The 25,568-nt window shown below is 47.2% G+C and overlaps 1 protein-coding gene across 1 annotated transcript in view; it reads right to left on the bottom strand.

Moving 5' to 3' along the window:
- Positions 1–25,568, bottom strand: part of LOC8023558 (phosphofurin acidic cluster sorting protein 1) — a 99,342-nt gene that overhangs the window by 31,144 nt on the left and 42,630 nt on the right. Inside the window, exons 11-14 of the mRNA XM_029992995.3 lie at positions 16,414–16,536; positions 14,196–14,386; positions 7,495–7,649; positions 1,955–2,165 (exon numbers count right to left, since the gene is read on the bottom strand). Coding sequence (XP_029848855.2) covers positions 1,955–2,165; positions 7,495–7,649; positions 14,196–14,386; positions 16,414–16,536 — 680 coding nt within the window. The remainder of the gene's footprint in view (positions 1–1,954; positions 2,166–7,494; positions 7,650–14,195; positions 14,387–16,413; positions 16,537–25,568) is intronic.

The raw sequence follows: 25,568 nt of genomic DNA, 5'->3' as shown, positions 1-25,568 counted from the left end.
GGAAATCGAAAAAGAAGTTAAGAGGTGGTGGCCTTGCCTCATATCATGAAGCACTGCCTTAAAAGTTACCATAAATGTCCAGGAGACATATTTACATGAAAAAAACACTAAAAGTACTAATTTAAGTACAACAAAACAAAAAAAGCTTGAACAGATCTGGTTTAGGAGTCCTCGGCCAGTGAAAATCAGCAACAGTTCCTAATTGCATGAACAAATGAGAATAGAAAATAGACAAGTCATTATTAAATCTTTTTGACAGCTTTAAAAAATCCTTGACTCGTGTCTCAAAAATGAACTAAAGTGATTTGAAAATATGTTTTTTTTTAAAATGTGATAAACATTGTTTTAATGTTGTTCATTAACATATTTTTTTTAATTGGTCCTAGACCAAAGAATGAAGAATGGATTTTAGCTTTTTATGACATTAAGTCATTGAAAGGTAAATAACAGAAAGATTGACTATCAGAAAATGAGTATGATCAGTCCCTGTCAGGCATTTGGCAGTTGTGAAATTCTGATATGTGGTCGCTAAGGCTTTGGTTTATACCGAATGCGCATCGTTTGACCACACTCGGGGTTCTTTTCAATTCCTTCTTTGCATGAAATCACACACTTTGGTGCAAAGTGAGAATGTGCAAGTTTGTATTCTTATTGATAGGGTTGGATATAGAACACCACTCTTGATGGCTGAAGTCCAACTGCTTTGAAATGTTTTTTATAGTGAAGCTGTTTATGGCTAGGGTTCCGTGAATTTTTCGTGTGCAGTGACTAAAAACTCTACGCTCGCACCGCCGCACGCATGCACGCGCACGCCTTCCCCATTTAAAAGAGTCAAAGTAAATAACCACAATAAAGCATTGACGAACGTGCATGCAAGATGACATATGTTTTAGGCTTTTGCTTTGGAACAGTTATCGTAGACGCCGGGACGTGCGGCATGTGGAATATCATTCACTGCACTCTCCTAGATGCTTGGGTAATATAGCGATTGTTCTATTCAGTAGAATAGCTATCAATAGACACCAGTTTCAAGATCAGTAGGCTCTCAGGTAGACAATAAAGCTTTCTTAAAGATTTGCCGCGGTGCGACCCGCGTCGGCCATATATACGCTTGCACCACCCTCTCTCTGTTGTCGTTCCAAGAGCTTGCATGCCTAGTTTCCTTTCCTTCCACTCTACAAAGGTGGTGGTCCCGTCGTGCATGTCTAATTTACTCCGGCTCCTCGGGGTGGGTCTGTATCATTTGCTAAACAGCTTCGCTGGTAATCCACCTTCACAGAGTGGAATGGGTCACGATTTTTTTTTAGAACAACTTCTTGCAATCGTGTAGTTTCAAAATTCGGACAAAAAAAGCTCCGACTAGCAAAAGCAAGATCGCAGAGAACAAGGCACGCAAAAGCTCTTCGCAAGCGAGCAACAGCTTCACACCAGCGCGAGCAGATGACATGCGAGGTGGAAAAAGGGCGGGCGAAGAGGAAAGCATGGGAGCAGGGTCACTCTTCGCCCGGGCAAGCGGAATGCGCGGCACAGTTGCCCGGGCAACTAAACCCATGGTCAATAAAAGCAGGCTCAGAACACATGTTGAATAAAGCCAATGAGCATGACGGCAGTGCGTTCAGGATTTCAATGTTTTGTGTGCCCTCCGATGGCGGTACAGAAATGTCATGATTTCCATTCGAGGGGGAGAAAACGGCCTTTCAAAAGCGCCCAAGACTGCCATGCTTGGCTGCTCTGTTTGCAACAAGAAATTCTTCAAATTTTCGTGTTTTCTGTTGCATTTTGACGGTTTCCACGGCACATTTATTAAATTTCGCGACAAATGGGAACCCAGCGCAGTAAAAATATTTTTGTGTTTTTCCAACTTTGAAGCTTGCATCCCCCCTTAAAACAAAAAGAAAGCCCAGTCGCACAAGTAGCGAAATTGGTTGAAATGACAGTACAGTTCCGGGCGCACCTGTGTCCCTTGTAGGTGACCATGGCCTCCGCGACGGGCAGCTGCAGGCAGCTGTGCGCCCCTGACAGGTAGTCCGCCACGCGATCCGCCAGTTCGGGGGCCTCCGGGGATCCCCGCTCCACCAGCTCCCGCCAGCTGGAGTCGCCAAACAGCGACGCATAGCAGTTGTCCACGCTGCTCAGGTAGCGTGCCACGGGGCTGCTGCCGGGGCCTGCACGAGCAAACACGCACATAAAACACTTTTGACCCTTTGTCGAGCTTTCTTTTCCCTCAAAAGATGTTTCCCAGTGGTTGGGTTTCTTTTTAGAACGAATGGCATAAAAAAGGCTAGAGGTACACCTAAGCACTCCTTACGAAAGGTGAATGCGAAAGCATGCAAGCCGCTCGTCCGCTCCCTTTGTCGTCTGCTGCATACTTTTCGTCGCCGGTCAGCGCATGCGCTCTCTTGGGCGCGCTGACCTTGGGTGTGCTGACATGGACTAGGCACAAGGAAAAGAGATGAGCTTGTGCAACAGTGCAGGGATGCAACACTTAGAAACTATGATAGCCCCAACAACGACATGCAGAAAGGTTGACGCTGAGTATGGGGCAATTTTACGTGACAACACTCCCATCTTGAAATCTCGCCAGAATTCACGCTGGGAACGTTCGCCCCTTTTTATTTCGAAGCGTGACGGTACTGTTCTCCAGCACGCTTCAGTTCCCTTGCATTGCGATCAACTGCCCCTGCAGCTTGGTGACATAAAAAAAAACCATTGGCTAGTACTCGATTTTCACAGATACCAGTCTTTACTTGGAGTTAAAATGAGTCCGCGTTCGAGAAGTCACCTTGTCGGCAGCCAAAATGGCCTCAGTGAATGCAGTCATGTGACACTGAGGAAAAAAAAGAAATGAGTAAGAGCAGATTTCTGCGACTCAAACAAGTTCCTATCATAATTTTTCAGTTGTGTCGGCGACAGAGCCACTGGTCACGCTTGTGTATTCCACCAATACCTAAACCTTCACCAGAAACTGCCTACAAACAAACTACAGTAATCCCTCGTTATAACGGTTTTCGAATTATCCCTTTTATTGAAGTTCAACGGAGTCCCGACCAAAATGCACGCAATTTTAACCAGATTATTCTACGTTCATCACGAAGGCCACAGTGCCGAAAGCACGCAAGCCAACACGGAGGTGCACGGAGACTTTAGCATTCCCCTTCCCTTCTCCAACCAATGGCAAACTGGGAAAACAGCAAACAAGAAAACAAAGTTAACGGGTGACTGAGGGCAGAGTGCGCAAAGCGCTGCCTCCGGGCAGGGGGCAGTGGAAGCAGCATTCACGTTCCGACACTAATCACGGCACACACGGCTGACGCTGCCGAACTCCTGTTGGAATCGGGTCAAGGGAGCAGTGGAGCCCGGAGAAAATCAACCCTCCGGGAGCCCCCGACGTGCGTGCCAGCACGGGTGCGCTTGCGGCGTACTGAACGCACCTGTGCGTCGTATGGGAGATTGGAAGTGTTTACCGAAAGTCGCTTAGATCTGGGACGTCGAGAAAAGTGGCCGGCCTAAGTCCGAAATCGGCTAAGAATTTGACATTCCGGCATTGGCTCTTTGACACATTCTGCGATTTTGCAGAACAAACAAGGCACATTGGACGTGTTCGAGAAGTTTCTCATGCAGGAGAAAGCTTGCCCGCAACCCGAATCTGAAAGATTGCCAACTGCTTTGTGCACGCCGGATATTCTCTCGCGAGCATGCTTGCTGAGCCGGCACATGATTCCCAGGGCTCCAACAATCTCTACAGGAGTATGTGAAAACATGTTGGCGAAGCCACCGACGACAACTTTGATTTTTTGCGTTTTTCAATGCGTTTGTTCCCGTTGCTGCTCCTGCCATGGATGCTGCGATCGTAGACCTTGCGAGCAGCCAGGGTAAACACGAAGCAACGTCGGAGAGGCACCTCGGGAAACGCCGACGACTGGGGAGACACGAAACATCCTACGGCTGCTTCGAAACAAAGTACCGTATTTACTCGCATAATAAATGCACTCGCATAAGAAATGCACTCGCATAATAAACGCACTCGCATAATAAACGCACCCCCCACAACAGGCATCAATATTGACTTTTTTTTTTCCCCTCCCGTAATCAACGCACCTCTAATTTTTGGACCCGCGAGTCTCGAATTGCATCCAATTTAGTAAGCCACCAAGCCAGTTTTCTTTTGCTGCCAAGCGGCCAAGCCAAGTCAAGCCAGACCAGGCCGCTCACGCCACGCTCACAGTGTCTAACGTTACGGCTGCAAGTGCGTAGTTGCCGTAGTTACGGAAGTGATCAACCGTGAAACCGAATGTCGCGCACTCTTGAAGATGCTTGGGTCGAAGAATTGCCGAGCCCCGGATATTCTTCTACTATCGGATGCATTGATGTCAACAAACAAGCCGTCGCCTTAGGTCTGCTTTCGGACAGTGAAATCGTGAAAGTGGTTAGGCCTAATTTCACATACTTCGGGTAAATATGTTTATTTAATCCGTAATGGAACGGCACAGTGAGGTGCACCTTGCGCTGTAGGCTGAGAGTGTCTGGTAGCCTCTCCGTGAACTAAACTTGATCTGTGCGAGCGGGCTTTGGCGGTCGGCGGTTGCACTTTATACGAGTTCCTGTCTCCGTGAACGAAACTTGATCCATGCGAGCAGGCTTCAGAGGTCGGGAGTTGGACTTTGTATGAGTTCTTATACACATAGCCGCGGATTATACCCCACTGTGCCCGCCAGATACTAGCAATATATATCGCCTAAGGATGGTTGTGGTTGTGTTGCTTTTCCTGCTGAGTGAGCTTCGTAGGGCACTTTTCTTTCGGCAAAAGGCACCCTGAAAGCACCCTAAAAAGATGTGCAATTTATAAAGCATGGTTATTGTGGCACGCCCCCGACCAGCCGTAGGTGCACCTCCATCAGTGGAGACGTGCCACAGTACCTTGCCATGTTATATTGGCACCTAATATGACATCTGCACAAAGTGTTTAAATGCAAAAATTTTACCCCGTGTAATGAGGCCCCCCCCCCCCCCCCCCCCCCCAAATATGTGTCAATTTTTCGGGAAAAAAAGTGTGTTCATTATGCGAGTAAATACGGTAGAGTACAGCGGCTGTGATAGTGTTCTTGCGAAGCCTGAAGCAGTTTGAGGAGAACTGATGTTCAGATAAAATGATTGGCAAACCCCACTTAATTATTTTTTTATTTCGTAAAGCTGCCACAAGATGTTCCTAACGAAGGCTTGTTTGATTAAATATACCGTCAGAGTGTTCTGCAGTGTTCCCATCCACCTCCAAGGCTGCTGGCACTGTTTTTTTGGCTCTATCGCTTTTATCAAATTACTACTTATTACGAATTTTTTAGCAGTTTCGTTAACCTCTTTATAACGAGGGATTACTGTACAAGAAAAAGTGGTGCAAGCTGTTTATCATGGCTGAACACGGTTCGCCGTAAGTGAAAACATTAGGGTTGTGCGAATATTCAAAACTTTCGAATATCGAAGTGAATAATGCCATATTAGATTTGAAGTTCGAATCAAATAGGGCTATATGGCAACTTTGAATATTTTCTAAGCAATTCCAAGTTTGACGTGCTGCAAAACATACCTTTATTCAAACTAAAAAAAAAAAAAAAAAAATGAGTAAAACATTAGTTTATCAACCAAGGCTGGAACACAAGCAGCAATACAAATAGGAGCAACAAATCTACTCATGAATCTCTTGTTGATTGCATTTCTAATAGCTAAAGATAGCTAACACCAAAGTGTCTGCACAAATCACTCAGCATTTTTTTCCCTATCTCTGATATTTCATACTTCTGGTTAATTCAAATAAATTTCAAAACTTTGGTTGTTCCACTATCCATACTTCTTGTTCTCGTGGCCCCGTCAAGTGCGCTTCTTTCCGAGCATTAATGCACTGCAGAAAGGCAACACCCGCAGAGCTTGCTTCCGCAGATGTTGCTTTTCTGCAGTGCACCGGTGCTTGATGAGAGGCGCACTCAACGGGGCTAAACCAGAGCACGCATGAGCTACGAGGACGGGCAACATGAGGAAATTTCCATAGCAACTTGCACGGACGCTGTGACGTGGCGGCATGGCATAGGTACACAACACAGCGTCTGCACAGTTACGAAAACTCTTGTGCGATGCCCGTTTTCACCGCTCATATGTCCCCTGCTTAACAGCCCGCATGAGACGAGTTCTTGGCCTGGTGAACAAACTTAATTTTGTTTTGAGTTGACAATGTGCTGTCTCTAAACAGTCCATGATAAACAACATTTCTGAGAGATAAATAAACTTATGTCATACATTTCGCAAACGTTTCATGCGCGATATACCTGCTATGATCAGTAGGCCTAAGTAAAGAAATTATCAAATATCTGCTTTGTATGTGTAGCCATCCATATGGCAACCTGGTGAACAATTACCCTTCAAACCCTGTTGTGTCTGTCCTTTTTTACAGCGGAGCTGTTATGGGCTAGGCTTCCCAGGATCGTGTGCGTGTATGTCGACACAAACCTAATTGGACAGCTACTATCATCTATTGGGCAGGAGACCAAACTATAGGGGGCACTCTGACCTGTTTGTTGTCCCCACACCTCGGTGTTTACTCAACACAAGGCCTGTGCACATGCTACCAGGCCTTATGGGCATGTCCATGCCATCCTCTACAATAGAGTGCGGGGCACAGTGCAATGTAAAAAATACTAACAACTGACGAAGTGACGTTAAGTGCCGAATCTACCCGGAAAGCAGTCGTCAGAAAAGGCGAGCTTGACTCACTTTGGCTTTTGCGCTGAGCTGGGCACCGTGCATGCTGCATTGTTCATGCAGGCCGGAGTGATTACAAAAGAGCCTCTCCTCCCCCTCACCGGAGAACACAAACTCCAGTCAAACGCTGACGCCACGTACAGTTATGTCGGCCGAGCGCTGAGTCATTGTATTTGTTGTCCCCATCCGTGTAGTTCTAAAGTTAACCGCCTGAAGCATCACAGTTGCTCCTCCTCCCCAATAAGCGATGGCGGCAAGCACACAACCAGTATGGGTTCCGCCACCGCTCGTAGATGGTGGCAACCCTTCCAGCTATATAGAAGAACGTATAGTTGGGCGCGTTGGCGAGAATTCATCGTAGGAAACAGCGCGAAAAACAGACGACGACGAAGAAGCACACAGTGTATCGAGTACAGCTTCGCTGGTCTTCCTTCTTCACGAGAGTAGAAAGGCTGAACATTTCTTTTTCTCTTTTTTCTCCCTGGTCTGGAGGGTTTTTTACCATGACTGTACTGACAACCACAAACTATTTCGCGTCGCTTCAAAATTATTTGATTCAGTTCAATTATCTAGTACAAAAAAACTATTCGCTCCGTATTCGCTTAGAACTCAAAAATCACCATTCACACATCCTTAGAAAACATGTTTTGTGAAACCACACACCATAGGTGGAGCAAGCTGCCGCCCGATCATAAAAGATTAGCCGCACGGGTGCATTAGTTACCGCCTGGCCGTGGTCGCACCCACCTGTGGGGACGAAAAAGAAGCGCAGGTAGGCCTGCCACTCGGGGGGCTTGGTCGAAAAGTGCTCCACGTAGAGACGCACCACAGAGTGCAGGAATGGGTCCGAGCCCAGCAGCCCCACTCGCACCGTTAGAGGGGCCCGAGAGTTGCAGTTGCAGCTGGAATACAAGGGCGGGTGTCACGCAGCACCCCTGGCCTCCACGGACAACGGGGTTGTCGCGCAACACTCACACTATCAACGGACAATGTGGGTATTGTGCAACACTCACAGCTTCGGCAGACGACGGTTTTGTATAATTACTCAAATGATTCTTAGAACATTGGCCCCCTCTACGCAAATATAAATTTTGATGCGATTTATATGCGAGTAAATACGGTAAATAAATAAACGAACGGGAGTGCCATACAACCTTTGCAGCTTCGGCAGACGAAGAGGGTGTTGCGAACACTCGTGCAGTTGTCGCTTCAACAGATGAAGGGGTTATCGTGCAACACCAACACTTTAACAGACAAAGGGGTGTCACGCAACGACCTCAGTTTCAACAGGCAAGGGGAGTGTCATTCAACACTCGTAAAGCTGCAGCTTCAATAGTTTGACAGCAAGGAGTCGGGATACTTTAGGGTGACAGGACGCCCCGTTTCGGCCGGGGGCAGTCTTGTTTTAGATAAGGGTGAGCGAATACTCGAATATACAAATTCAAATCAAATAGCAAGTTCCCGAATAATTCGATTCGGAAATCGAATTCCTAGTATTCGGGCACTCGAATATTCTATATATTCGGCCAAAGACGCGCGGTCGGCGCGGAGCTGACAAAAAAGCCGTTTTTTCTCCCGATGTTAGCACCATGATGTTAGACACACCATGCGAGAAACACCTCTTGGTCCTACCATTCCACAAAAATCTAATGCACAGGTTAGAAAAAAGAAACCAATGCCAGAAACTTTATAGCACATAGATTTACTCATGATCGGGACACAATCTAACCTTGAATCACAATCGAAACATCCCGTTTGCACCGCTTCCAGAGAGGAATTGTTGGGAGGCCGGAATTCCGCGCCATGCCTAATTCTTTTCACGAGTAAAGCCCCTCGTTTCAAACTGAAGCGCCGATATAGAACACACTTGCCACACTCACAGAAATTGGCGACTGCAAGATCACAAAAAGAAAACTATGTTAACCACACCGATGAAACCAGCCGCATTGTCGTCATCTTTCTTTTAGAACCGCAAATTCCGAACGGAACGGAACGGAAAAATGGTGTGCCTAGATTTGAGAGAGTTTTCAACCATTCGGTAGCCGCATTTGAATTACTAACTCTGAGAAGGTGACGAAAAGACGAAAGCGTCGATCGGGAAGGCATTGTCGCTCTTCCGTTTGCTCGCACTCATCTTCATTCCACACGACAACGCAATACAAGCGCACTTACGACCAATCTGCGCGGGAGCAGTCTCCGAGGTCTCAGGTTCGCTTGCGCCCTCTTTTAAATCTAGGCTCTCTAAGACGGAGGAATGGATGCATGGCGGCAGTTGGATGGTGACTCGCGCCACCTAACCACATGTTTCTTTTTTTCTTACTTCAGATTATCTATGCAGATTATATTGTTTAAGCCTCTTTACTCAGGTTTAACAGCCATCTGTTTATATATATATCAGTGTGTCGAACCGAAAAAAATACGGGTTCGGTTCAGGTTCAGGTAAATTAATTTTGTTCCGGTTCAGTTCCGGTTTGATTAACTCGATCCGCGAACCAGTTCGGGGCGCTGAACCGGTTCGCGAACCGGTTCGGAAATTATAAATGACAAATTGCAACATCAAAATAAATTACAAATAAAACATCTGAAATCAGCACATACGAAACGGGATACATCGTAGTGTAAGGCTCAGGGATTTCTACCAGGAATGGTTTCTTTATGTGCACTCAAAGGTTACCTCACCGACGTTTACGCATTCGGACTTCATCTAATTGGGTCCGACGCAGTAGCTGTAAAATCCGAGACCTCCTTACAAACTCACAAGTAGAACTCGCTAACTATCCCGCCACCTCGGCGTGTAAGCAATTGAAGGAACAGTGGGGAGAAAATACAGCTTTCTCTATTTGAACTAGCCTTCGGTAACTCAAATTAGACCCTTGAAGAAGTTTTCATTAAACAAGATACGGAATATGAAAAACACTTCACCGAACGCAACGCCAGAAGGACGTAATAGGATAAATATTAAAATAGAAGAGTTCGCTGTCTCACAAATATGTTAGCTTCTAAGTGCCTATACGAAACCGGATGCATTATTATCAAACTCCACAGCCTTTTCTTTTCTCATTCCGATGGAAGCAAGCTTCAAGAACTCGCGCGTTCTAGAAATGTGTTATGAAATGAGCACACAGCAGCATTTAGGATTTACGAGATTGTAGGAAAATAAAATCCCGTGACGCGATTTTTTTTTTTTTTGCACAGCCTTCCAATTCTTTTTCTTCCGTGCAAGCCACGACCAGCGCAATACTGGTTCCTATGTCAAGATTCATGGATGCAGCGTTTGTCAAGATTCATGGATGCAGCGTTTATATTCCTAAGACTGAGTGGAGAAGAAAAATATGTAAGCGAGGTGTGTGTCAGTTGACGGCACTTAAAAAACAAATGGCATTGATAGCACATTCATTGTCAACAGCGCGTGGCCGAACCGTTTTGACATGAGCCGGTAACCATTATTTTTGTTTCCGGTTCAGTTCCGGTTCGGGTTCATCGCGATAACAATATAACGGTTCGGGTTCCGTTCCGGAAAAAATACCGGTTCGGTTCCTGTTTTCGGTTCGGTTCGGTTCCGGTTCGACACCCTGATATATATATAAGATAAAATTACGGGTGCCCTTTTTCTCCCTTAAAATTGAGACCAAATATTGCAAAATTTCTAAATATATAAATATAAAAAATGACATGTCGCGGTGTTAGGTCGTGCTTTTAACAAGAAAAAAAAAAAAAGCATGCATGGCTGTAACTGAGTTTTCCATGACGCTTAGGGTAGATAGATTATGTTTGTGCCATAAAATTGGATCTTTAGAGCCCAACATCCATCAGCAGGAGCTTTTCTTTTCTCTTTCACCACAGCTTCTATACATTTGAGCTTTTGCTCCATACAAGATGTATATTCTGCACCAGGCGCATACTCTGCACGTATAATAATCTCACTCACAGCACACTCTAAAAAATTCCTACAAATAAAATCACTATTCAATATTCGATTTGATATTCAGCTTTTTTTTCTTAATTCGATTCGGTATTCGATTTGGTAACTACTATTCGGTATTCGCATACCCCTAGTTGTAGAGGTTCGTTTCTGTTGTTCCGTCTTTGAGGGAACATGCATAGTAGTTGCAAAATCAGTACTAAGCGAATGAAAGAAAACCGAAAGAATCTTAACTTGTTACGGACGTAACATTAAAATAAACATATTACGAAAGATACTGTGGTTGCGTCTGCTAATACATTTTGTTCGCATAAAGATGCTTGCAAGGGACTTGTTTGAATTGTAGTGCTTCAGTTTGCAACATTTCTTCCTCGTTGTTAAAAAAAGGGAAAAAAAGCACTTATGTCCCCAAGAAGGAACTTTGGAAAAATGTGCATGCTTAAGTTTATGTGAAGCGGAGTTTTTTTTTTCTGCCCTGCCTTGTTTGTTTGCTGGAGTAAGCGGAGGCAAGCAACGCTAGCCACGCTTGCAAGGCACACTCAACTCTTAAAGGACACATGCAAAGGAAAAAAACATTTTTTTAAACAGCTTAGGTGGAAAAAGGATGTCATAAAACAATTTTACAATGAAGAAAAAAATTTTTAGAGCTATATTGACTGCGCTATACAAATTTGTAGTTGGCGCCCGCGGGCGCTGCGGAAAAGTGGTCCTTATTTATCACGTGACTGGCCCTTATTTATCCCGCGGTGCTTGCGCTCTTTCGGAAGCTTCGTATGGCGTCTAAAAGTAACTTAGTCATCTTTGTCTGAAGTATAACAAAAAACTAAAATTAATAAGTAACTTTTAGAACCCAAAGGAAACTCTTGAAAAAGCGCAAGCAAACGTAATAGACCTGTGTGCTGGTCAGATGACGGCGGCAACGCGCCGAAGCAGACGAACTTGCACAGCGGCGGCGACGGCGGCGTGGAAAAACGCGTTGAAGCGGTGTCGCACAACGCTCAGTGTGCAACGGCGGCGTCACTTTGCGGCGGCGGTGACATAGCACGGCAATGACACAACGCGGCGGCGCGCGGGCCTACCACGTGACCAGCGGCGGCTCCCGCGGGTGTCAACTACAAATTTGTTTTGCGCCGTAAATATAGCTCTAATTTTTTTTTTCTTCGTTGTAAATTCGTTTTATAATATTCTTTTTCCATCTAGCCTGTTTAATAAAAAAGCTTTTTTTCTTTGCGTGTGTCCTTTAACTACGCTTTTGCGGAACTGCAGGCCAACTCTAGAGTCAGTTCGCTCATGTTTCTGAAGACATACATTCACGCCGGCTGTGCCACCTGGCGATCGCGTGATCACATCATGCTTTTCTTTTCATTTTCGTGTCGTCTTCCCCAGGTTTTCACTCAACACTGACGTCATTCTGCTTTCTCCCGTTTTGCCGTTTCGATTTTTTGCGACCCTGATTTCCCACTGACAACTTTTGAGCAACAGACTTGCATTAGTACATTTTGAGAGAATCACTTTGGACCACCGCCTCACTTCCCCCGATCCCCAATTTTTCGGTGATGTCAAATCTTGCAAGCCTTGGGTCATCGACCGGAAAGAAGAAAGTGCTGCTGCCGAGAGTCAAGCGTACCATTTTGGACGAAATCCGTCAAAACGTCAAGAAAACAGACGTTGCGCGGGAGTACAAGGTAGTTCGGTCCACGCTCTCGACGATTATCAAGAATGAAAGCGAAATTGATGCTGTTCTTGACAACGACGTTGGTAGCGAGAACAAGGAAAGGATCCGGAAGGCAACTACCGGCAACGTAGAGGCTGCACTCTACACATGGTTCGTGGACGATCACTCTCGGCCAAAAGGACTTCGAACCACCTGCAAGAGCATTCTTGGGAAAGTTGAGTCTGTCGACACTCAAGCGCTCCAACGATGGATGGACAAGAACCTGGACCACCTTTGGAACGTGCATGGACCGGAACATCTACAATGCTGACGAGACCGGATTGTTTTTTAAACACCCGCCAGCAAAGGCTCACCCAGCCAGGACAAATAAGCATGTGAAAGGGAAGAACGGCAAGAACCGGGTCACAGTGCCGTTCCGTCCCAACGCGGATGGCTTGGATAAGCCCCCTGGCCATCGGCAAGGCGGAAAACCACAAAGCTTCATCGTCCATGCCCGTGACATACACAGACAACAAGGATGACACGAGACCTCTTCGGCAAACGTCTCAACGATTTTGACAAAGATACGGTATAGAAAAGAAACGCAAGGTGCTGTTGTTGCCGGACAATTGCAAACCACACGAACGGATGCCTCGAAGCCATCAAGGTGTTGTTCCTGTCCCAACACCCCTGCCAAGCTATGGCCTATGAATCGAGGGGTCGTCGCAAACGGTGCCGAGTAATAGAGCACCTTCTCATCGACGTCCCCACCACCGACGAGTCCGCCAAACCGAAGGTCCTGCTGGTGAAGGTGATCTTCTTTGCAAGCAGAGCCTGGAGAAATGTCGAGCTGCCCACTGTTCTCCGCTTCCAGAAAGAAGTCTTCTTGCGGACCAGTGGCTCCGATGAGGGGCCTACCAGACAAAGCAGCAACCGATGGTGCAGCAGCAGGCCCTCGAGCAGCTTTGGCAGTCTGCCAATGAGGTCGACCTCGTGCCTCCCCGCCTGGACCAGATCACACGGACCATGGTTCTGCAGACAACGATATCGGTGCTTTGGACAACTCGCCGAGAGTGTCTCAAAAAAAACCTGGATGATGGCTCCTCAAACTCCAATTGTAACGACGGTGGGTGCGTTCCGCAGGTGGTGACCTCCATAGCAGCCGTCCCAGTGGTAGACACGTTTCATACATACTTTGCGAGTTCCACACTCGACCGGAACTTTGGTTCTCAGTCTGATTGCCTCAAGGCCACAATCCTCGAGCCAGTTTCTGCACTGTTAATAAACAAATCTGCCCATCCAATCTTTTTTCATTTTTTGTAGAGCCTAGATATAGTAAAAAAGTGGAGATACAGTAAAACCTCGTTATAACAAAGTTGAAGGAGCGATCATAATTATTTCGTTATAACCATTAGTTTGTTATAGCCAATGTCCATTTCTTCCCTATTAGCAAGCAAGGGGAATTATGATTGCTTCGTTATATCCATTAGTTTGTTATATCCCATTTTGTTATAACGAAGTTTTACTGTATAGCCAAGTTATTTCTGAATCCCATGGGCTTTGTTATAAACGGGCTAAACAAGATCTTTACGTGTAATGTTGCTACTCGCACAGCTAACCCTGCCATACTCGGTGGCTCTAGAAAAGGTACGGTCACTCGCAGAATGAGAAGTGGAGGGCATCTTTCGAACGCCCAACGCACGCTCCGTGCCTTTCGCCCCACTATGACCGCGAGCGCACGGTCCGGGCGCGCAAGACGCCCAAGTGCCGTCGAAAATATGAAGCTTGTGCCAGAGGCGGGACGACCGGAGCCCCTCCACCACCGCTCTCGCCCCGTGGACGACTGCAAGGAAACGTCGCGAGGGCACTCACAACTTCTGTATCCTGGACACGAGCGCGGCCAAGGCCGCCTTCAGATCTGCGCCGTGCGCCAGCGACAGGACGCCCGGCAGGGCCGCCCTCTGCAGTGCCGTCGCCAGCCAGGGAGCCTCCACCAGCAGCAGGCGGTCGGGCACCGCCTCGTCGCCCGCAAACAGCTGCCCCAACTGGTCCAGGACCCAGGGCTGCAAGGGCAAGGCACGCGTGCGCACCACTGTGGTCGCCGGTCGTAAACCCGTAACGTAACATTCTGCACGAATGCTCGTCCGTTTCGAAGCGACGAAAGGCCAAAAATATTGGGTGGGCACTCCTCAACAATGAGACGGCAAAAGTTTATCGAACATTTATGGCGAATTGATAGGCAGTTGCGTTGCATACGGGAAATATTTTAGCATCACAAACGTTCGGCAATACTCCCCAATTCCGGACGCCAGATGCCTACGTTCGCGGCGCTCTTTGTCAGATAGTTTAATGCGTACCGTCTGTACACTCGATGGTTGTTCCTGGAATGAAGCGATACTACCGCTAATTCGGCTGATAAACCTGGCGATTTTTTAGAGCCTTCCGTACTCGCAAGCTCCTCTCCCTCGGTGCACGCAGGTGGTCGAGCTCCTCCTCGCCTACCCCTCTGGTCACGTGACCTCCCCATAAGCCAATCGGTGTCAAGCACCTCATTCCTTCCCTCCCCCCGCCGACCAATCTGTGCCGAGCCTCGCGGCCACGCATTTATCTGGGCTTCTCGAAATGTCGAACACCTAGCCAAAGAATGTTTCATGTCAAAATTACCGATAAACACCGCAGCAGATTCGTGTTTCACGGTACGATGAACATACAGGAACCCGCTACAAACTTGCTCGCCACGGTAACCAACATTTCGCAAGCAGCTCGCAAACTCGGCAAACTCGGGTTGTGTGGTGTGATCAATATGCGGAAACCTGCTCCGAGCTCGCTAATCGCACGTACCGATTCCGCAAATCGCGTGGTTGCTCCGTCGGGAATTGGGGGGTGGTCGACGTTTCGGAATTGTTACGTTACGGATGTATAGCCAGAAAAAAGGGGATCGGCGATCTCTCAGAAAAGGGCATCCGTACGGGGTTTTGAGGTATTTATGAAAGTGCAGCAACGTGTAAAGGTATGCCGAAGACAATCAGAGACATGCCATAAGACCCTCCGACCCACCTCAATTGTATTTCGGCGAAACAAAATAAGTTAAATTGTATTCACATACGTATTTTGCATGAAAAAAAGAAACTCTCGCATAACAGAAACAAAACGGCGCGACGTTTGGGTTTACTCAACCAATTAATTGGAAGACAAGAAATGTGCAGCACGTTCCTAGCTGTGCTCGGTGTCTATACACGAGCCTGAATTTACAAGCTTTTGTGAGCGGACCAGACGTACGATACATAAAACAGACAATGCTCACGTGATCAGTGCCACAATGCATCGCACGACGTGACCAAACATCACGTGCCGTGGTGACACAGATAATATCGCGGAACATCACCAAGTAGGTCACAATGTGGCATCTGCGACGTCTCGTGACGTGGCTGGTGACAGTGTCAAAGGTTGCAAAAGCGATTTTTGGAGACTTATTCGAAGTGGGTTGAATTCATATTGCCCTTGCTAAAAATAAAAAAATAAATGTCTCAAAACATTTTTTAGAGAATTTTTGTATTCTGAGATTTAGGTTCTTCAGGCCAAAATTTTGTTTCTGTCTGGGAATTTAGGACTTTAAGAAGGTCTGAAGAAGCCAGGGTAGAGCTAAACTTGTCCTTTGGCCAGAGTCTGGGTGTCTTGGCTTCAATTCGACAAACAAGTGCCAAAGTTAGGGTTCACTGCAGGTTGTTTGGCTGTCACCTGGCGTCTCTGGGCCTAAATCGATCAACAAATGAAATAGCTAGGATTCACTTATGACTGTTCGGTTTTCTTCTGGCAACTTTGGACCTCAAATGTCAAGCAAGTGCCAGATTTAGGCTTCCCCGCTGGCTCTTCAGTTCGTACGTGGCACCTCTGGCTCACGTCTGGCACTTTGGCAATTATGTGGAGAGCCAGAGAAAAGCTCGAGAAATGCCAAAGAAACATACACTGGCACTAACTAGCACCTTAGGGCAAAACCGTATTAGGCCCAAGTTAGGCCCCTAGGACTGCCAAGCCCGTGCCAAGTTGAGCGTTTCTCTGGCGCGTCAAACAAACGTCGGCCAACACTCACGCTGCTGTCCGAGTCCCTCGGCGCCCCCCTGGGAGTAGGCACTGCCGGGGCGGTGCCGACGACCTTGTGGACGCGCTCTTCCGCGCTGTGGGGCGGACTCGCTCCTTCTTCGGGCTCTGTGTCCTGAAAAGACGGATGCCAAACACTTGATTTTGGCCCTCTGGGTAGCTACAGCATGCCGGGACGTTTGGAGGAAAGCCTCTATGGTGTATTAGTGAGAGTCTCTCATCTGTCTGCCCCCTATTCGCAACTCCAGCCCGCCGCTCGCCCTCTCACAGACGTACGAAGAGCCAGAGGAGCGGGGAAGGCGGCGGCGGCACAGAGGCAGTGGCAGGGACTGTCGGCCTTGGTGCCTTGGTGATGGTATTACCGCATGGTTCTGGACGGCATGTTTGTGCATGAAGCAGTCTTAAGGAAAAACAGTGAGCGCATTAAAAAAAAATTGTTCCGTACTGCCTCACAACATCATTGCACGAAGAGACCGGGATCTCTAATTTCATTGGGGACTTTTCGTATATCGTATACGCTGCGGATTTCTGGCCTTGAGGTCACCAGCTCAATCTGGGCTCGACGTGACGGCAAACCCTCCCGCTAATAGTCTAGAGCTCTAGCGTACAGTCTATGAAAAGTCTCTTCTTTGCCCTAAATGGGAGAAAACAGGTCGCGCAACGATATGTCAAGCAGTAGACGTCGGGAACGGGTCCGCGTTTTAAGGCCATTACAAGGAACATGACCATTGGCTCCAAGCACATTTCAAAAGACAGAATACGTTTAGGTTACTACTTGCTTCCAGGTAATTACAAAGTCAAATAAAGAAATGCTCGAAGCCTTTTAAGCGTGCCTGCGTTAGCCAGCCGTTCATGACAAGAGCTTAGAACGGGCAGTTTTGGCGAGGCGGGTCGCAACGTTGCAAATAACGCGGTACACAAATCAACGGTGTATTAAAATATTTATTTTTGATAGAGCAATAAATAAAACCTCTTAACACGCCAATGACGCTAAAAGGCAGTTTTATTATAGTGCTGCCACAGGTTGACGTGAACATGGCATGCACAATGAAAATTACGCTTCAAATGTGCTGCACGAGCTTCCGGTTGCAATGCTACACCGTACAGCAGCCTGCAGTCATGCTGTTCTAAAACTTTTTATCAATAACCACAGTGCAGATTGATCATCTGTTGCAATGCAGTAAAACCACGATGGTGAGCAGCAAGTTGCGAGCATGTGACATGAAGACACCAATACAGTCTACGCTCATTACAACAGACTTGGTTACAACAGATACGTGGATATGACATACCAATTTGTGAAGTTCGGTTGGTTTTCCTCCATATAACATTGACTCAACTTCATATCTGTATACAACATATTGCTCTTACAACAGACCGAAATCTTGGTCAAAATCCAGGTCTGTTATAACAAGCTTAGACTGTACCGTGAAGGCTGCTCTTCCGGAGCTTGACGGTCACCGCGCGCAGCTCACTTCTTAGACCACCGATGGCCAGGCAAAGCGCAAACACCACAATATCTTCATCACCCTCAAAAATATTTTGCCACAGACAGCGACGTGGCCAGTGCTCAAAGCACGCTCCCCCTCCAAGAAGCTTTGCAAGTCGAGGTTTTCTTAACTTTTAAATATCAATATGCTCGCTTTCTCAATGCCCATCAACATCTGTCACCCGTAATGCGCCCCTGCCCCGACCACTTTGCCTTTGTAGGAAAATAAACTATGTTTAGCACGCCGACCAGCGTCGGCAAGCAGGTGCAAAAGAGATCCTGGAGAATCTGTCCCAGTCTCTTCCACCGCCTTGGAACTACCACCCCGCCATCTATAGGGTGTCGCAGTTGGCGAATAGTAACTGACTGAGTGAAATTGGCAGGTCACATCTTTCGAATGTTATCAACTAACAAGGTGATAAGATTGAACACACCAAACCATTTTTGTTGCAATGATTTGCTCCGGAGTGCATAAAGGATTGTTTGCCGGCACAAGCTTTCAGCACTGACTTAGGTCGGCGGCATCAATTTCTTTGCATTTTCCTCGTGAGCCCGTGCCATCAGCATCGGCCACAACAAAAAATTACATCACCTTAAAGGGAAGCTGAAGCGTTTTTTTTTTTCTATTTGAGGAAACACACTTAAATCGTCTTCATTTGACCTCCAGGATTTCGAATGTTGAAATTCAATATCTTTTTATTTAATGCACGGAGGCTGCAGAAAATCATTTTCGAAGTACCGCCGAAGCCCCTCCTTCCCGGAGCGTGACGTCACGAAAGAAGTTTTTGGAAACTCTGCTCTTGCGCAACTTCAGCTTCTGTCAAAGCAATGCACGCGCACTTTGAAAAAGGGCAGAAAAAGACACCACGACCGGTACCAGTGCGGAGAATATACCTGGCAGGATTGCAATTGCACACGCAGCCCTCGAGCTCGGCAGCCGAAAGATCCTCTCAGGACACACCAACTGGTCGAAAGTTTTCATGTTTTCTCGCGCTTTGTTCTATCTCCGGGGAATTACGAACACGATATTCAGATTCAGATATTCAGAACAACATTGAGGCACCCTACTCTAGACATAAACAAACCTAACCTGCCTCAAACAAACACCCGTGGGTTTAAAAAAAAAAAAACTGCTTTAATAGAGGATTTTGCTCTACCAATGATTATAATTACTTCTAAATGGCTTCCATTTTATCAGTTCTTTCAACAAACCATCAGTTGTGAGTAAGCACTGTTTTATGCAGTGGCTTGTCTCCGCAGCTTAGTGCGCATTTTAACCTTCCATTTCTTGTCACAAATATGCAAGCATTGAACTTACTCCGGCCCCCCCAATATTGATTGTAGAACTCTGTCTTAATATCTATCAGAAAGGACAACTTCTAGATTGTTGAAGTGTGTCTTGCGCTCTACACTACAAGCACGACTGGCCCTGCATGACGCAAAAAAACAGCCTTTTTTTTTTTTTTTTTTTGAGTTTACATGGTGGGCAAGTTACAAGAGCGATCAGCCGCACCCATTGGCGAAAAGAAAAACATATTCAAATTTTGAAGCACGTGCCGAAAAGCAAAAAGGGAGAAAAAAGAGAGCACATTTTGAGACAATGGACAAGGCAAGGTCTCAACACAAAACAACCACTGCAACACTGCTGTGGAGAACAAGCAGTGGTGTTGCAGCGGTTGCTGGTGGCACTGGCGCACCAACCAAGGCAATCATTGCAACATTGCTGTGGACCAGCGACCGTTGCAACACCACTATGGACAGGGGCTCCGGAACTGTAGCGGGGGTGCAGTGGAGGCAGTCGCCCCCACAGGTCCCATACAGGTGGGGGCATGGTCCCCCACTCAAAGCCGTTCCTCCCCTCCCCCTTTCCTCCCCCCTTCTCCCCTCCCACCATCAGTGGTCGTTGATATACATATGTGAGAGAGAAAGAGGTGAACTACACGATGCGACATGAGCCCCCAGACGTCGCCCCCACACATCAGATATGCTTCCGGTGCCCCGGGCTGTGGAGCGCTGCTCTGCAGCACTGTTGCAACGGTGCCGGCACTGGCGGCGCGTGCCGCCGGTCACTGCTACAGCCCCCGCGTTGAACACGCAAAGGACATACACAACCGCTGCCACCGCCATGGGGCGGTGTGCGGTGGCTTATTGTAAAAATGTTAGCCTACCTGATCTAAAGTGCTGGATATTCAGAATTTCGCACGCATCTATTAATTTGACTTTTGGATCATTCGACCCAATTTTGCCTGTCCCGTCAAGGTCGAACTAACGGAAGTCGACTGCACCACTTCATGAGCACAAAGGTGACCTACACCCACACCAGATACTATCGGATTTTTTCGGCTAGTTAGCAACGCTGCCAATTATGTTGCAGCTGCTGGCAATTGAGGCAACTCCACATATTTTTTCTTCCAAGATGATTTCTAGGCTCGGGTGCCACTTCAATAAAACAAAAAATGCAGTTGCATTTCGGTCATACCAGAAAAAAATCACTGTAGTACGCAAGACCCCTCTTGGTTGGTAAATTTCGCAGCAATCATTTGTGTACCTAGATTCACACCGTGACTTCCAAGAAGAATGTCATTGGTTGTCGCTATGGCAACGCGATCACTTACGTCAGCCAATGGGAGTGAAGGACCCCTCGCAAAAGGGCCTTGATGCAGCGGAGTTACAGTGTAGACCGCATATAACGTATGTCGCGGGAGTCGCGAAAATCTGCACTATAAGCGGTACCGCGTTATAACCGAAACATCAATTTTTCAGGCCAAAATACATGCCATGAGAAAACTTACCTCTGTAAAAGATTTTATTTTATGTTAGATGAAAAATAAAGCTTAGTTTGAGGAAAGTCTTTATTTTCACCAGACTAGTACATTTCTCTCTCATGTGTGTCACACATTTTGAAAGAAATGAGCGGCTTTTGCCTGGCGCAGCCTTTTAGTGGCGTCGCGGATTGCGGACGGACGTTGCGAGCGTTCAGGATTGTAACCCTAATCCCCTAATCACTTTTCTCCGGAGATGAAAACGCGTGAAAATTCGCATCCTTCATACGGTACGCGCCAGTAATACCTTGAACTTGAGCACACGCATGAAATGCGCCAAATAAGAAATCCGGGCGATGTTCGAGGACACAAATGCTTAGAAATCACCACTGTAGTCAAAGTAAACAAACACGACGACACGGGCGTTTCTGCCGTCTTGAAAGCGCCGCCACGACATCGCCGCACGAGTAGGTGGATCTTCCCTTCTAGTATGTGCTGGGTTATCATAGCGGCACACAACGAAAATTCACAGTCAAGGACAGCGCTTTTACGCGGAACGATGAGATGAACGCCGTCTACGACAACGATCACGACGTCGACCACAACCGACGCCATGTTTGCGGATAGAAGCAGCCGGCCCGCAACCAGAGGAGGAGGAGAAGCGTTGTAATAGACGTTGGGGGGGAAAGGAGAGAGCCAATAGTGTGTACGCACTGGGCGCTCTTCTTCTTCTTCTAAGCGTTGCGAAAGATGGTGGTGGGGGAGGAGAGCTCATGCAACGCGCGTGAACACTTCTCCTTGACCTGCGATTGATCTGTCATTGCGGTTGTTGGAGTTGTTGGTTGCCAACGCGGCGGAGGGACGCACGCACGTGAACGACACATGCGTGCGTTCCTCCGTCGCTAGGGCAACTGAAGCCTCTCTCTTCGCTTCTCCCGCTTCTTCGAGCAACCTCCTTGCCCCGCGAGTGCCGCTTGCGCAACGCTTGCGGCTCGCGCCGTCAGCGCCATTATCTATGTCGCACAGGGAAGCGTGCTCGCTGCTCCGGTCGTCGGCGCGGTCGGCGGGCTGTGCCAGAAACCGCACTATAACCGGTATTTCCCTTCGCGCACCTGCGTTTTAAGCGGTATGTAATTACATGGAGTTCTATGGGAGGCGAACCGGTGGTTTAAAAAAACCGCGTTATACCCGGTCCTGCACTATAAGCGGTTACGTTGTAAGTGGTCTATAGACCTTTTCTGCAAGTGCGCCGCCATCTTGAATTGACGTCACTTCCAGTATGGGCAAAAACATTGTTTTGCCTTTGCCACGCCAATAGAAGGCATTTAGGATATAAGCGTAACCGTCACACTTTCTCTTTTTGCCTCCCTTTTATTATTTTACAATTTGCAGGTTCAAACGTTGGATTATTTTTTCGTCGCCCATACCGGATATGCCTATTAGGTGGCTGGGGACGAGAGTACACAGAAAAGGTCTATACTGTACTACTACAATGGCCACCCAAGTTCGGGACGTACCAAGTCCACGAAATCCGCCGAACTTGACGGGTGTTAGCAGATTTTTCGATTAGAGCTTTTGCATAACGTTAAACACTGCGAAGTTCTCCCAAATTATGTTTTCTATAAAACAGATGCAAAACTGCGCTTGTCTGTGTCGTAGGTGTGTCCTTTTTCCTCCTGCTTAAATTCACGTTTTTTAGTTTTTTAATGCATCCCAACCCAGGCGAAAATTTCTAACTGGGACCAGTTGGCACCTCAACTGGTTTCAACAGGGTCTAACTGGTACCAACTGGGAATCAACTGGGACCAATAGGAGTCCAACTGGGACCAGCTGAGGGGTCAACTGGTTTGAACCATTCCCAATTGGGAGTCAACTGGTTTGAACCATTCCCCGTTGGGAGTCAACTGGTTTGAATCCCAGTTGGGAATGGAGTGAACTGGGACCAGTTAGGGAAGTAACTGGTTGGAGCGATTCCCAGTCGGACTTCAAATGCCTTTCCCGATCCCAGCTTCACATGGGGCAACAATTTTGACAAGTTGGGAGTGTATTGACCTTTCCTAATGAAGAAAACTAAAAACACTTACATTTTTAGATTTATACAAATAGGGAAATTATTAAATACTGGGTATGTTTATACCGTAATATCCCGAGTCATCGCCCATCCCCGAGCCATCGCCCACCCCATTTTTGAGGCCAATATCGATTTCCGAAAAAACACCGAGTCATCGCCCACCCCTTCAAATACCCCAGGGCGGACTCTGCGATCCGCGAACACTCATCCTACCCGAATGACGCGGCCGCGGACCTTACAGTTGGAGGACGTCCGTGACAAAGTAAAACGAAGGAGGGAAAGACACTTCTTTTTGTTTACGCATTTCCTCCGTGAGCGACCCCAAAGTGGTCGTGTATTCGTGCGAAAAGAAAACGATGGAGATAACAAAAGAAGAGTTTGTTAACGTAACCGCGGAGTGTTAGGTCAAAGTCTTTCTCCGCCGAAGTAACGTCACCGCGAACCCGCTCCTGCTTCCCGCCCGTCGCGACCGCGGTTGTGCAATATTTCAGGCAAAGCCAAAGCGTAAATAAAGCTTTGCTAAAACGTCCTACACAGACGTTTGCAGAGCGTCCCAACCGTGCATTGATAGCCCGCCGTGCACGGACGCACGTATGTACGCACCAAACAAGTTGCGCAAGAGCTTGCAATTGACAAGGCGCCCGACTTGGCCCGACGCCAAAGTATTTGCCAACGCGACCGCCGGCTTTCCCGCTTTCCCAGCATTGCTCTTGGTCGCTTCTTTGGTCCGCTCGCTCGCTCGCTCGTTGCGCCTGGTCGGTTTTTCTATTTTCTTGTAGACTTTTCTTTCTTTCTTTTTTTTTACTAACTAGGAGAACATAATGGTGACATTCTTTCACGGAACAAACGTTCGCGCTATATGCAGATCGGCGGTGTTTCTAGCGCGTATGCAAGCAACGGACTTCGCTATAGTAAAATATTCTTTATTGAGCATTTTTTTCTATAAAACAATGAAACTAAATCGAGTTTTGAGTTTGATGTATCTCTTGTGCATCAGCGCTAGATACGCAGAGAAAAATAGGCGGTTTTTTCCGCATTTTTTCAAGTGTTTGTGCTCACCCACCGAGACATGGCCCACCCCACTTTTTTAACGAATTTCAGGCGGTAGGGGGGGTGGGCGATAACTCGGGATATTACGGTATATTTATAAAAATAATATAAAAATTTTAATTAACTAAATATTTTTTAATTGGAAAATATAATTAGTGGCAAAATGTGTTCACCTAATGAACATTTAGTGCATCATTAAACTATATTAAAACATTTATTTAAACACCTACAATATTTTTTTTTTTTCTTTTGGCCAATCAGAGCTAGCCGGCCGCCGTGGCACGCGGGTGCGGATTAGTGGTACGTGCTGTCGACAGATGGCGCTGCCTATGCTGACACCGGAGATTACCAAGCAAAGATTAAGTGAATGGTGGCAGAAATCGAGAGAAAACTAGGTATTTTCTTATTTACTGATGGCAAGGGGGTTTCATAGCCTCATTTTCTTTGCACTGCGGAGTGAATATAGATTTCACATTTAAATATTCTAAGCTTAAATGTAAAACAAAATGGCTAGGTGGCGTAAGCTACCGCCCGATCCAAAGGGCTCAGCCGTATTCATCCATCCATCCGGAGTCGGATGGACGCGGTAGAGAAGGGTCGCCATCGCCTAAGTTGGCATCGTTATGAAAATGCCAAAACTACAACTGCACTTCTTTGGACCTAACTGTACACACACCATGGTGGCGGCGGTGAACTTCGAGGATGGAAAAATGCAGTTCAGCGATCGGAGGACACCCAGGAAAGACCGGACGGAAGAAAACGCCGCGGAGAGCACAATGGCGAAAATGGTGGGAGGTCTACCTCGAAAATGTTCGACTGTTGTGACAGAGATTGCAAGGTGGGAGCGCTACTGCATCCTATCAGGACTTCACCTGCGCAACGCGGGATCACGGGTAAGCACCTTTCTTTACGTGATGGGGAGAGAAGCTGAGGACGTCTTCACTAACAGACGCCAGCGGCCGATCTTCCTTCATCTCACGAATACCACCTCTGAAAAAGCGATTCAACCGTCGCAAGCAAGTGGCTAAACCCGGAGCGTGTACGTCACCAAACCTATTGTTTAGTTTCATTCTCCAAGTTTTTGACAATAAAGTCTTGTCAAACTTCTATTTTGTGCCGTGTTTCATTGTTGCTGGAGTTGGTACCAGCGGTAACTGGGACCAACTCCAACTGGGACCAGTTGTAACTGGGACCAACTCCAGCTGGGACCAACTCCAACTGGGATCAGTTGGACAACTCCAACTGGGACCAGTTGCAACTGGGACCAATTGGTCCCAGTTGAAAATTTTCGCCTGGGAAGTTAGAAATTTGGTCCAGTACAAAGGTACGAAATCAATTAGCACAATTGGGCAAATTGGTGCAGCTTCCCTACCATTACGGGAATTTTCACGCAGCTAGAGAGAGACGGAGGGGTCACGGGAGACATATCACGGAGTCGTATTGCGGAGTCACTCAGGCCTACTCCCAATCTCGCAGCAAGCGTGATAGAGCTTGCCAAGGAATGGTTGTGGTGCACTTAAAATATGGACGTCGGCTCTCCCTGTGTGCAAAAAGGAGTAGAGAAAAATCGTTCAGCCTGTCCACTCTCGAGAAGGAGGAAGACCAGCGGAGCTGTACTCAATACACTGTGTGCTTCTTCTTCGTCGTCGTCCATTTTTCACGCTGTTTCCCGAATTCCCACCAACGCGCCCAACTATCCATTCTTCTATGATAGTTGGAAAGGTTGCCGCCATCTACGAGCGACGGCAGCAACCATGCTGGTTGTGTGCTTGCCG

Source organism: Ixodes scapularis, unplaced genomic scaffold (assembly GCF_016920785.2).
Source record: "Ixodes scapularis isolate PalLabHiFi unplaced genomic scaffold, ASM1692078v2 PGA_scaffold4__175_contigs__length_147842914, whole genome shotgun sequence".
Taxonomy (NCBI): Eukaryota; Metazoa; Arthropoda; class Arachnida; order Ixodida; family Ixodidae; genus Ixodes; species Ixodes scapularis.
Note: the sequence above shows the minus strand (reverse complement) of the source record. Positions and strands in the feature narration are given on the sequence as shown.